Below are 13,847 nucleotides of genomic sequence, written 5' to 3' on the forward strand. Positions count from 1 at the left end.
TTTAATGATTCTTTGTTTCCCTCATATTGGTTTTGTTTAGCGAGCTCAGTAACGTGCACCCGCAGTACTACAAATTCCTTCTCAGAGCATCTATACATTAACTGAACTTTTCATGTTTCTACAACACTACAAAACATGTCCCCCCACCCCAAGTTAGGCAGTTGGAGTTAAAGCCACAGATTTCAGAAACAATATGAGTTCAATTTCTAGTTCTACCCGCTGTTACCTTGGGCAAGTGTCCGAACTTACTTCAACAATAAAATGTAGATGGTGACACCTCTTCAAGGTGCCTCACATACAGTAGCACTCAGTAAACATTATCTATTATACTCAAATTCATCCTTCCTGTAATTCCAAATCTTGGGTTTACTCCTGGTATTTTGGTATCTTCTTTATGCCCAAACTTTAGGGGATAGTGTTTACTCATGAACAATTCTCATGTTTCTTTAAAATCAGTGATGAAAACTGATACAATTAAATTACGTAGAGTACTTTAATTGTTGCCACTGGTTAGCTGTCATTCCCACTAGACTCTGGATTCTCAACAGGCTGAATCATGCCTAAATTCACCTTTGTAACCAAAGGGCCTAAGTCTGCTGGCAATTAAGCCCTAATTTGACTATTTCCTAAGAAAAATTCTCTTTAAAAATCTAGGTAATTAGTAACACTAGGATAATGGTAGTAAGACAACTGCTGGAGTTTTTAGCTTTTGATCTTAGAGATATAGCTTGAAAGGGTCTCTAATCTTGTGGGATAAAATTCAGAAAATTAAAGCTATACTCCAATAATGAAAAGCCGCTGGGTTCTTAAGAAAGACAAAGACATGCTAATTTGCATGGGGGCAAGAGTTAAAGGCTTTTATAACAGATTCCATCTTTGACAAATTATGGCAAACACTAGAAGGAAAAAAGAATCCCTGTTTGGTAGTCTAGATACTGCAGGTAGGTTCGACAAATATCAAGAGGCCAAATCAGGACAGTTTTGTAAAACGTGCTGGGTATACTAATGGTATATAAGCTGCTGTTAGCTAGTGCATGGACGGACGTATATTTCTGGCAATATTCAGAAGTTGAATATTTAACATAAAAAATATATACGTAAGAAAAAAATGTAACCAGGACATCATACCTTGATTTCATGGCTATAACTGCTGAGAAAAGTTGAAGAATAGAAGCTACATGGCAGTTCACTGTAGACAAGGCCAGTCACAGGTATGATGCCCAAGGATGTCCACAAGCATCCAGGGGGTCGGCTCGTTGATGGATTCCATTCCACTACAGGAGTCCAACAGCTGATGTGGAACTGCTGTAGGAAAGGTGTCTGACTGTTTAGTTTAAAAAGTATCCAGAAGGCTATGGCAAATGTGGAATTGTCTTCCTAGTGCTCTGAATATCAAAATCTTAACAAAGCTCAGTGGAAGGGGAGAGTACTCAGGACTTTATCAATAAGGTATTTGGCTATCATAAATTAATGACATACTGGAACAGAGGCGAGGCCGTGGTCTCTTTATTGCTCACTGATTATAAACAGTCATTCTTCTCAGGAAGAAACATTTTCAGAAACATTTTAATAAATCATTCACATTTATTATTTTTAATTCTAATGTTTTATTTTTAATTATTTTATCTGCCAGATACGGTACATAAAATGAGTTTCCACTTACAGTAGTGGTGTGTGTGTGTATACATATATATGGTTTATATAAAAAGTTGATTAAAAAAATCAAGTTAATACAATAAGTGCAAAAAAATCTTTAACCTTTGAAAATTACTGTAATAAAACCAAAAAGTCAAGAGACTGGGCTTTTAAAATAAAAGCCTTGCCACTACCTATTCTTTTAATTTTTGTCTTTCTTCTCTGACTTTACAGCCAACCCAAAACGAGACAAAGTCACACGTATGTATATAAATCTTAAGTTGTTCAAGATTTATGTAAGCAATGTTTCTGCATCACGAAGAACAATATTTAAGAGGCTATTTTATGTTTGTTTCACAGGTTACTATTCTGTTGTGTTTCCAGACTGGCTGATACTTCCACGTAATAGATACCTATCTCTTTTTCTCATTGTTAGTCCACCAATCCTATTACTGAGTGTTATAATTACCATTTTGGTTAAATACCCTCATTTAGTTCTCAAATAATACAATCAAGGAAAAAAAAACCCTCATGTACAGCTTTTTTTTTAATAAGTGGGTGTATTTCTATTTTAAAACTTTGAGAAAACATATATTGTTTACACTGTTGCAGCAAACCCTTACTCAAAAGAAACTTCAATTTAATAACACTGTACGGTAAACTCATCTTTATTACTTCCCACACTGTATGATAAACTCGTCTTTGTTATTTCCCACTCTGTATAAAAAAGCATTGTTTTTAGGCTGCCACTGCTGTGATTTCAAACCCTGGTGTGCTTCAGCTTCTAAATATGTAAAGTCAATCTTGAGATAGGTAGGTGAGTATAAGTAACTGCACTGGACCTTATTAACAAAACATTTCTATAATCTGTTGCATGCTGCTTCAACTCTAAATATCTGGTTTTCCCTTCTCTCCTGCAATTTTATGACTTTCTGGTTTACAACTTCCTCAGATTCAGAACGGAATAGTAATTAAGGAATAAAATTTAAGAAGCCTTGCTTTTTTGGATTATGAGATTATAGACAGGGGAGTTTCAACTGTGGTACAGTGAGTTAACCATCTGACTACAGCAGTTTTAGGTTGCTGAAATTCCTCTGCCCAGCAAGATCCAGTGTTGCTGCAGCTTGGATTCAATCCCTGGCCCAGGAACTTCCCTATGCTATGGGTGTGGGCAAAAAGAAAAACATTTTAGAAAGGAATAAGCCTAAACGTTTATGTGTTATCATTAAAGCACTGAAAAATTATCTTCCACAAAACCAAATTATTTATCAAATCCAATGTCTGGCATCAGACACCTGGACTGGATGGGTAATTACAATAGCCATATTCCCAAAATACAACCTATATAGAATTACTCCTAAAATCATTCTTAGGCAAAACCTGCCTGGAACAGACTAGCTGCAATGCATATAAACACATTTATACCACTTTCTTGTATAAAATTTTTCAAAAAAATTATGGAGAATGCAGTAATTTATAAAGAATAGCTGTTTATGTAAACACTTTATATCAAGAACAAAACAAACTCAGAAAAATGTGATCAGTGTATTACCTTTCACAGGGCAACTAATGCCCTAGTATCTCAAAATCCTTTACAAAAGGAGATAGCTTAATACATTCTAGTTCAGGAGTTTCGGCCTTTGGTCTTTGCTACTTTTTTTTCTTCTTTTTCTTTTCATCTGCTTCCATTTTAAGCTTAACTTCTTCAGCTGTAAGAGCTCCCAGTTTCTTACTCTTTGCTTTCTTAACCTTTTCCTTGATGGTGGCCACATCAATTTTAGTTTCAGTAGAAGCTAAATAAGTTAAAAATACATGTAACAAGATTTAATATCAGAGTACTGCTGTAATTGAAAGGTCATGTTATAAAACTACAAAACATCTGCTGAAAGTTAGAAATTTCAAAATGGCATAATTTATATGAACAATTACTCAATGCAACTATATTAAAATTACATTTTCCTCTTAAACTGAGATTATTTTCTTTCCCATATATTGGAACTTTTTCCTTAATACGCCAACTTTCCCATTAAAGTAAATGGGAAGTAAACTTTCCCATTTCTTGCCCATTGAAATAATTTAAATATATTTAACTCTTCTGGCTTCAGTAGTTTTAGCTAATCATGAAACTATAGGTCAAAATCTACTTCATCTAATACCATATTAAAAGCTTAAATAGTTTTCCAAATATTAGTTCAATTAATAGTAGCATTTCATTTAGTAAGATTTTGGTAATAATCTGAGAGCATCTGGAGGTCCTAATAGACCTTAGCATTTAAAGAATAGTATTCAGGACATAAAAGAATCACAAAATAAAATGACATCATACAAATGACCCAGCAACTGAGATAAAATTTAAAAGCCTAATCCTCCACTACCAGTAGAACAGCTACACTTCTAATCAGTAATAAACTGAGATTAAACTAGCTACTGAATACCTTCAAAGTACATAACTGAAAGACTGTACAAACTAGAAATTACAATGCTTATGTTTTTAACTTTTATATAAACAATCATCTAAAGAGTAGGATACAGTATTTTTAAAGCTGTTAACACTGACATAACACTAATATTTTAGTAATTTACATCTGGCTTTGGTGCAATGCTACTGGTGACCTCCCTACCCTCTCTGAGCCACTGACCACTTTGGAGAATTACCTGACAGAAGAGCACAAATGTTACTAGTGGAAAAGAAAATGCAAAAGAGGAGATGAGAGATCAAAATGAGGCTAGGGAATGAGAAGAAAAGGCACTAAAAGTGTTTTATCTGAGTGTCACTTTTAGTTGTCCCTGAATAAGAAAGATCTTCCTGCTCTTTTAACCTAAGGGGATGAGAAATCCATGTTAACAATACAAGAATCAAAATTTAAAGCCAGAGGTCACACAAGTAAACAAAAGCACTACTTTTGGTAAGCTCTTTTTGAGAGGCATGATAGCAGAGCTCAGGGATCTTATAGTTTTACTTTTTACAGCAGGTTCACTGCTCTGGTTCATATCTTTAGTCCTTCCTCCCCATAATCAGAAGTCAGGAAGGGACTGCCAATTTGGGATACTATTAAATAGGCACTAGCCGCTACTAAACAATAAATGACCTCAGTCACCTCTTGTCCCTAGGGTTTGTGATTAATGAAATGCTGAGAATTAATGACATGGTTATTTCTTACCACTCAAAGAGAGTCAGACAAATTCACTATGGGTTCACTTTTCCTATAAACAGACTTTTACATCAACCAAGAGCTGGAAAACGAGCATTACCTTCCTTAGGTTTCACAACTGGTTTCTCTTTAGGTGGAATAAAAGCTTTGTTTCTTTCCTCTTGTCTCTTACTAAGAGCTTCAGCTTGTTTAGCCTACATCATTAATAAAAAAAACTACGTTAGTAAAACATTATATGGCTAAAGAATTCAAGTTTCTCTGAACTTTTGCAATTATTGCTTATTATTATAATTACCTTTATTGCTTCCATTTTCTGTCTCTTCTTTTGACTTGCCTTCAAAAAGTATTCACCACTAGCCAATTCTTTATCAATCTGTTGAAAGCAGTATAAATACATACAATTATATCAGAAATAATGTAGATGAGAATTCCTAAAAAAGTCACAGTGACCTTGAAGAAAAGACAGTAGAGTCAAAACTCTGATTACTTTGTAAGGTAGCAACACTAAAAGAAGGAAATGTACTTCAAGCTTAGGGGGATTACATTCCTCAAAGCATGTGTGAGGGAAAGTAGGTGATGCGTTCATGAAGTTCACAATAGACGGCTTCAGATAGGGTAGAAGGGCAATGATTCAGAAACGTGTGAGAGGAAACTGGAAAGATTGTTTTGGGAAAGCTTGAAGAAACTTGGATGACAGGTAAAGGAGGTGGGGATGTGATTTAGAAATGACTGAAGGTTCCTGAAGTGAAAAGAGCAAAGCAGCATTTTATAAAAGGTACAGAAGAAGAAAGAAGAGATAAAAGCCTGAAATAGAGATTTCGGCATACAAAATGAAAAGCAGTAACTGCCAGGATGTGGCAACTAATTAAATACTAATTAGAGAAAGCAATAGCTCATTCACTCCATATACAGTTAACATATAATTGGTCTAATACAGAGCATTAGTATATCTAAGGCAATGTTGTTCTAAACTCTTTACAAGTTCTCTACAATTTACTAACTCAATCCTCATTAACAATTCTTTGCGGTAGGTATTATCCCCATTATATGGAGAAACTGAGGCATGGACAGGTTAAATAAGCTGTCCATAATTACACAGCAAATAAGTCAAATGAGACATCACTGATTCAAGCAGCTTATGGTCAGACAAGAGAAAGGTAACTACTAAGTACAGGCCAGGACCATATGAAATCTATCAGGTGTTATGGAAGCATGTGGTTTAGAAACTGGATCACTCTACTCTCCCCCAAATAAGTTTGCTTTTGGCTTCACTTTCTTCCTTTTCCAGAGCAGACCTCATGATCCAACATTGCCATTGTTTTTTTACTGTGATGACCATTCCTTTTTTATCTTTGACCTTTCATCAAATCTTCCCTGAAAATCTACAAACACAGGGCTGTGGGGAAGACAAGATAGGGATGGGTTTACATGCTGAGCACAAAGAACTAGTAGAAAGGGAAGACTTTAACATACTGCCAAGGGAGAGAATAAAGAAACAATCCCCCTCAGAAGACAGATGAAGACAATTCAAAGAAGAGGTAAAGAAAGGACTGATGCAGATGAGGGGGGAAAAAATGTGAGAAAAGAGGAAGTTGAAAGAGTTCTTCCCTGGAGATCTCAAATATTTCAGGAAAATAAAAGGCAATGTTAGGAGTGGGAGGATGCCTAAAGAATTAAGAGGATGAAGAGAGCTGCTGGACAAGACTGAAAACCTGAGGCTGGAAATGTTTTTTTTGGCTGAGGTGGTTACATGTATAAGTTCTCAGGCTAGGAACTGAACCCACACCACAGCAGCAATCTAAGCCACTGCAGCGATAACACTGTATTCTTAACCCACTGCACCACATGGGAACTCCTGAATTTGTAAGGGACACAGTCCAAAGATAGGACTTCTCTCCAGCTATGTTTAGCGGCCACATTAAAGGTAAAAAGTCAAGTTCTAGGACTGATCCAAGTCTTAGAGTTCTGTTGGGCAAGTGTGATATAAGGAAAGGGAGTATGAAAGAAGAGTAATGAGCAAGACAGGAAAGGAAATTTTAGAAAGGAAATGGTGCCAGAAGACAGCTAACAAAATGAGAGACATTCATATATTAGAAAAAGGATTGGGTAATAGAATTTAAGATTTCAAAACAAGAGCAATCATACAGCACATGGTCACATGAATGATGCGAAAACACTGTGGACTAAATCATTGAACTTTTTTATCCATGGAACATTTACAGTGGCTACTGATACACAACTGACACCAACCACCTTGATCCAGACTACACTCACAATAGAAGCCTCCATTCCCCACCCATAAACAGTTCATTCAAATTAAGCCTATTTAAGAAACAGCAAGGTCCTAATGTATAGCACAGGGAACTATATTTAATATCCTGTGATGAATCATAATGAAAAATATAGTGTATAAATATATAGATATATCTGAATAACTTCGCTGTACAGTAGAAATGAGCACATTGTAAACAATATATGTCAATTAAAAAAAAAAAAAAAACACTTATCTTCAGTTTCCTGTCTCTCTACACTCCCAAACATACACAGAAATTCCACCTAAATACCCTAAAAGTTTCTGACAAAGCAGATTAAAATGGTTTCCCCTCATGTAAACAAATTCAATACCGACCTGACTTTCTGGCTGTGGTGGTGGGAATGGTGTATACTCTTTCTTAGTAGTCTTTTTCTTTGGTTCTTTGCGTTTATTCACATTTTTGTGCTTGAACTGAGGCAAAAATCTCTCCCAACTCTGTGATCTTAACTCCGAATCTTTTGCCAGTTCTCGTTTAATCATTAAGGTCTGGGGTCAAGGCAATATATGAACAAAGTAAACATTTTTCATTTTAAAAGATATGTTTTCTCAAACTAAGACATTATAAATAGTTACTATAAACAACAAAATTAAAAGGAACAGTTCTTAGTCTCTTTGGTAAAGATTAAAATAATCCTATAAAAAAATATGTAATCTTAAACAGGCATAATTAACCAAGCATCAGAAAACCATTATAAATTTAGATTAAGAAACACAATCATTAAAATAAATTGAGATGAAAATAAGACTAAGAACTTTTCAACCATTATTTCATTAAAACCTGTAAAGTTCAACTTTATTACGAAGTTGAATTATTGTTATTAATAAACAGAGGTCTTAGTGATGTTTCCTATAAGCAGGAAATTTTCAGTAGCACCTGAAATACCACAGGGAAAGAAGGCAGTTTCCCGTGATCAACAAAATCAGTATTTTCACATTTCCTTCACTCCTTTTGAATTTTATAGACACAGCATAACTCAAAATAGTTCTTTCACCCCAATCTAAGAGTGACTTTTTAACTTGATCAAATTTAAGGACTAGTTAACAAATATCCATCATAAAATAGCTCATTATACCATGGTTACATTTCCAAGAATGATCGTGATTATTGTACATACAGGCATGTATAACAGATCTCTCTCAATGAGCCTATAATTTGAGTGTTAAAAAAAAAGTTTTAATCCAATCTGAACAATTCCAGACTTTACTTTTAAAAAAAGGCAGAATTCTGAAAGATCGCATCTTTAAATATAGTACGTGGGCTCATAACCTAAGAAAACTGGATTGGCGACATCTACAACAAATTCTATGAACTATATTAGTACTATATCAATGCATTAACATGCCCCCTTCAATAGTTTTCAAACTGTATTCCACCAGAAACCCAAGTTTCCAAGAAAGCAATTACAGGACTGGGATAGAACTGAGTGGTCAGAACTCGACCTCTAATTTACTCCAAATAGCATTTCTTTATCTGTTTTGTGTATCAGGCTTTCATAAAAGACTAACTTCAAGAAAGGTTTCTGCAGCTAAACAACTTTTTTACTGTTATAGAGTAACATATAGTGAACACTCACTTTAATGTTATAAATTGGATGAATATTCTTCATAGTGTCTAGGACTACTTTTCGAACCTGAAATTTGCAAAGAAAAATGAGTTAATAGAAACAGTACCTCTAAAGATTTTCTCTTAACATTTTATCAAGCTAATGAAAATGGTCATAAAAACACTAAATTAACATTACATAAAAATTCAAACAAAATTATCTTGAAGTTTTCTGAGCCTGACTTCTACTGGCTGTATAGTTTCTACAAATCCCAAGATCTGTTCAATTCTCCAATCACTGAAGCTCATGTAATTATACTACGTTTCTTATGTTTGCTGCAGACTGATATCTTAAATGCCAACTTAAAATCTGTAGTGGAAGGAGTGATGATATGCAGACCCTTTAATTCAGGAATGGATTCCTCTATAGTTACAAAAGGTTGGCATGATGCTAGAGTCCAGGAAAGATTATTCCCTCAAATTACATGAATAATTTACTAATGGGAAATCAAAGCACATTCTTAAAAAGTAATTATAAAACAGTAATTATCCAATGAACTATTAATATTATAGCCATATTATTTTATCTGTTCTCAGCTGAAAATTAACTGAAGAGAGTAAACAGTTCTCACCTCTTTTAAGCCACTAAAAGGTCCAATGGCTGAAACCGTGTTTCCCTGAACCATAATGTAACAATTTGTTAAGAGTTCCAATGCCTATATCGAAAGAGCAGTAAGTTGAAGTTCAATACACTGAAAAACTACTGATACAGGAAGATATACTTTTTCACTAATAAAAAGTACCTTCAATGTAGATCCTTTGGGACCAATAAGCCGTTGTCTTCTTTTTACAAATCTTTCTTTGTTTCTTACTAAAGAACCTATTTTAATGATGTCACATGCAACATCATCCTGAAGAATTCGTACTGCCTTTTGGGAGAATCAAGAAAATACTCCATCAACATTCTTTACAAATATATTTCTTTTCCAAGCCAAGAAATTTAAGCACAAAATGAAAACTATGCAGGGAACAGCACAGTGCTATATATTGTTTTTAATACTGATGCAAATAAAGCAAAGTCTCTGTAATTCTAAATTTACCTGTTCAAATGAAACACTCCTTGCTAAGAGTTTTATTAGGTCTCTGGCCCTAATGATGATGTATGGATCAAAAGTCTTCTTTGTTGTACAGACAGTCATGCTTCCCTCAATCAGGTCCAAAGTTGCATTAACATGCTACAAAAAGAGCAAACAAGCCATTGTCTAAAAATGAATTCAGATTTAGATAATTACAGAGCCTATCCTAACCAAACTATGAGTTTCTGTGCCATTCTGTGCTCTCTCTCAAAATCTATTAACTGTGCTTGAAGAAGCTGGGTAGTTAATATAAACAACTAATACTTTATTACTTTCATACTTCAAAGAATATAGGAAACTCAGGCAATTGAAAGCATTTACAGTTGGCTTTACAATAATTTATACTTATTAGAATAAAGATTTCTAGTTAAAAAAATACGTCAATCAAAATGAGGCCATGTTCAAGACATAAGGTAATAATGTAAAGCTTTATAATTTCCCTACCCTGGCTGGACCCAGCTCTAATCCATTATCTGCTCCCTAGAGTGAGAATGGATTTTCCCCTTAAAACTTTTTTCCAGCTGCTTTGTATTAGCTAAATACAAAGTAAAAACGAATTGGCATAGGTTTAAAAATAAAGGCAATAATTAGGGAAAATATGTATTAACTTTCAAAAGGAAGAACCAGATTTCAATAAAGCAAATAAAAATGCTATTTTCTAATTTGTGAGCATAATTTGAGAATATTTCAATATAGTGGACAATAAACAATGAAACATAAGTGTGTATGCATTTACAAAAAAAAAAATTGAGTCTAATCGCAGATGCAGGCATTTGTAAAACATAGCATACTGTTAACTGAGCCACTCTCATATCCAGTGGGCACATATGACTGCAGAGCAGTTCCAAACCTCAAAAAACATTTTCTATCACAACCTAGTGTATGTATACAAACACACACCCCAAAAGTTTCATAAAGTAATACTTATCTTTACACCTGTGATACATTGACATATTTTTTTAAGGCTCATTACATGCACTAAACTGACTTACTGGTTCACTACAAGGTCCCAATCTAGTTAGAAAATAAAATAAAAACAAACACACTGCTCTAGGGGTATAGCAGCAACAACGAATAGGGAAAATGTGGCCATACCACATCTTTCATTTACAACAAAAAGCCAAGCCATGCCAGGAACATGCCTTAGCCTCAAACTGTTCATGGCAACTACCATAGCAGAATAGGCATTCCGAAATTTGGAGTTCGCAGGTGAGTTTCAGGCAGTCTGTGAAGCCCCTAAACATTTAAAAGCATGTGAATTTTTCAAAGTAATTTATTACAAAATTACAAACGAATGAACTATAAGGATAAAACTTACTTTGTTTAAAATACCAAAGGAACCATATTAATCATATGCCAACACCTTAAAAAAAAAATCCATCAGCACATAGTCACTTACTTAAAAGTAAAACTATAAGCAAAAGCAAAATCTCAAAGATATAAAATATGCATACATGTTCATTCAAGGCTTTCTGTACCAATGGCCAGCACTCTTTCAAGTAAGCCTCTCTGTATTTTGGGAACAAAGTTGCAAAACTGCTCTCCTCCAAGAGTCCTCTGGGATTGTCCTCTTTGGAAAAAGCTGGCTCCTTCCAACCATCGGGAACAGTGAGGAGTTCTGATTCATCTACAAAGAGCGAAAAATCTACACATCAGATTAACTTCTTTTGGATATTTTCTGAACACTTGTATGCATACATTCACAAGCTTCCCAATACTCTCCTTGCATTTCCTTTTCCCCTGCCTTTTATATTATTAAAGAACATGCCTCTGTTATAATCGTCAATATTAAATTGATTAAAATTATCCACACATGTTCCAGCTGCCTCATAAGACTAAGTTCCTCCTTTGAGCCACACTCACTGGCATATGCCTGACAGAGAGTGGATACTCAAGAAACTTGTATTTCACTACACTATCTTAGAGTTCAAGATCCAAATTCCATTTTGTTTATATTAGTATTTTAAACATAAGTAACCTTCAGACCTAACTGAAGTGGAGCCTTGATGTAAAAATATTTTCATGTGTATGTGTACATAAAACTTTTCAAAGCTGATCCTGGTGTACACTTTCAGTTAATATTCACTACTGTGGGGTTTTAGGTTTTCCAAAGAGCTTTCATGTGCCTTATTTCTGTATACCTTCATGACAACTAAGAAATGAATCAGTATTATTCCCATTTTATAAAAGATATTCAGTTCAAAGTTCAAGTGAATAATAAAAACAAAGTAAAGCCTAAGAAGGAAAACACAAAAGAATACCTATGTTCCCTTTTCATTCACATAAAATTCAAAAACAGGCAAAATTAAAACATCCTGTGCATAAGTAGTGAAGATTATAAAGAAAGGGAACAGAATAATTGACATGATTCACAATGGTTACTTTGGGTCCCTAAAGAGATATCTGAGAGTTGTAAGCAGGGGATTTTGAGGGTAAGGTAATGCTCTATTTTACTTTATGGTCTGTTTTGTTTCACTTGTTGGTTTTATTCTGTAAACTGTACACGTACTATCCCCTTTGCTATATACTTTACTTACTTAAGACAGCAACAACAAAACACCTTTAGTATTTCCTTAATGCCAAAGGAATGAGAGTTCAAAGTTTTTAACCAATAAGACTAGTTGAGCAGGCTATTTCTCTGGAATAGAGAGAAAGGAATAGAAGATATATTTCTTCTATTCATACTGAAGAAAATAGAAAAACAAAACTACAAAGCAAGAGAAAAGTTTAAAAATTATGCAGTCAGGAGCTGTGTTGGCAAATGCTTTAGCAACCTGACAAACAAAAATAATGATAAGCTTTACAAAGTGTCTTTCCTAGCTGACAAACTAGTGCTAAGGACAATGGCAGCTACCTTCCATCACTACGTCTGTCTCAGTCCTTCATTATCACTCTATCACTTGTTCACTTTACAAAAAGATCTCCCAGAGTTGCCCTTGTGGCTCAGGAGGTTACCCTAACATAGTAGGTTAGCCCAACATAGTGTCCGTGGGGATGCGTGTTCAATCCCTGGCCCCATTCAGTGGGTAAAGGAATCAGGTGTTGCCCAGACTGCTGTGTAGGCCGACAGCTACAGCTCGGATTCAACCCCTAGCCGGGGAATGCCATAGACGCACGTGCAGTAGTAAAAAAGAAAAAAATAAAAACAAAGCAAAACAAAATGACCTCCTACCCCTGCCTCATCCCATCCCTCATTCTGTCAACGACTTCCAGCCAACGCTGCGAGTGTTAAGAGTCCAAACTCCCTCCTCAATTTCGTACTTAATACTCCTATTTTCACACCCTCTTACAAAAAAAAAAAAAAAAAAAAAACGCATTCTGCAATATCTCTACTTTGGAGACTTCTAGCAAAAGCAATTAGTTAGGAACACGTTGCCGGCACCTTACTGGTCTTCCAGAAAGTCTGCCAACAATCCCAACTGGGAGCAATTACCGGTATTCAACTTCAAAGAACAGACTGAAGGCGGAGTTACACGTTTCTAGCCAGTGAAAGACAAAAAACCCACAAATCCCGGGCTTTTGTCCTCACACAACCTCACCTCGATTCTCTGGCTTCGGCTTCTGACGACGAACTGCAGCCGGAGCATTCTGCTGGGAGGACGCCATCTTCAAACTGCTTCCGGCGATACCTGGAAGCGAGTCCTTTCTTAAGTCCTACCAGCTAAAATCCCCGTACTCAAAATGAGTTCCGCAGAACGCAAAAGAGGAGATCTGCGCAGTCTCCATGTGTGCACTGCATGCTGGGAATTGTAGTTTAACAGTGTGGGCGAGTCAGAGAGGGTTTTATCCACGGTTTTCTCGTAGCCTCAGGGTGTAACCCGGAACTCGGGACTCCAGGCTTTAGGCAGAGTGCAACCTAAATATCACTGATATCACTCATCCTTCTATAACTATTTATATGACAATCAAATATGTGTTAGGCGTGGAGAGGTGGTAGACGTGAGAATACAAGGTCCTTGAAGTTAAGAAATGACAGTAATAGTTACCATTTGAGACTACCTTGTGTTGGGCACTTTATTTGCATTATTTCTAATCCTTGAAACAAAAGCAGAGTTAAAACTCTAAGA

At 35.4% G+C, this 13,847-nt stretch overlaps 2 protein-coding genes across 15 annotated transcripts in view; one reads left to right on the forward strand and one right to left on the reverse strand.

The window, feature by feature from the left end:
• The window catches only part of GLIPR1 (GLI pathogenesis related 1), a 55,988-nt gene extending 50,411 nt beyond the window's left edge, over positions 1 to 5,577 (forward strand). For 8 of the 14 annotated variants that reach the window (XM_021092047.2, XM_021092048.2, XM_005664000.4 and 5 more), the window contains 2 exons: positions 1,870 to 1,896; positions 1,996 to 5,577. In XM_021092047.2, the coding sequence (XP_020947706.2) occupies positions 1,870 to 1,896; positions 1,996 to 2,141 (173 nt within the window). In that variant the 3' untranslated portion in view covers positions 2,142 to 5,577. Of the gene's footprint in view, positions 1 to 1,869 lie in introns of all 14 variants that reach the window. The other 6 variants (XM_005663997.4, XM_021092044.2, XM_021092045.2 and 3 more) reach the window with 1 other exon arrangement.
• KRR1 (KRR1 small subunit processome component homolog) lies at positions 1,584 to 13,400 on the reverse strand. The gene is made up of 10 exons (XM_003126388.5): positions 13,320 to 13,400; positions 11,235 to 11,407; positions 9,745 to 9,879; positions 9,448 to 9,573; positions 9,277 to 9,360; positions 8,676 to 8,732; positions 7,417 to 7,587; positions 5,083 to 5,160; positions 4,888 to 4,981; positions 1,584 to 3,428 (listed from the first exon to the last, which is right to left on the reverse strand). The coding sequence occupies exons 1-10, from the start codon at positions 13,384 to 13,386 to the stop codon at positions 3,286 to 3,288; spliced, it is 1,128 nt and encodes a 375-aa protein (XP_003126436.2). The 5' UTR covers positions 13,387 to 13,400; the 3' UTR covers positions 1,584 to 3,285.
• Positions 13,401 to 13,847: the final 447 nt, after the last annotated feature.

This window comes from Sus scrofa, chromosome 5, assembly GCF_054392235.1.
Source record: "Sus scrofa isolate SSC_HxYL_T2T_F1_AM1 chromosome 5, Sscrofa_HxYL_maternal_Yorkshire_Landrace_v2.0, whole genome shotgun sequence".
Taxonomy (NCBI): Eukaryota; Metazoa; Chordata; class Mammalia; order Artiodactyla; family Suidae; genus Sus; species Sus scrofa.

Bases quoted from the DNA above. Each gene is read 5' to 3' on its own strand.
- KRR1 (XM_003126388.5), bottom strand. From the start codon at position 13,386: ATGGCGTCCTCCCAGCAGAATGCTCCGGCTGCAGTTCGTCGTCAGAAG. The intron at 8,733-9,276 runs GTGAGAACTGTT...TGCAAATTTCAG, and splicing joins CTTTTAGTGGCTTAAAAGAG to GTTCGAAAAGTAGTCCTAGA. The intron at 4,982-5,082 runs GTAATTATAATA...TTAATGATGTAG, and splicing joins AGAAAATGGAAGCAATAAAG to GCTAAACAAGCTGAAGCTCT.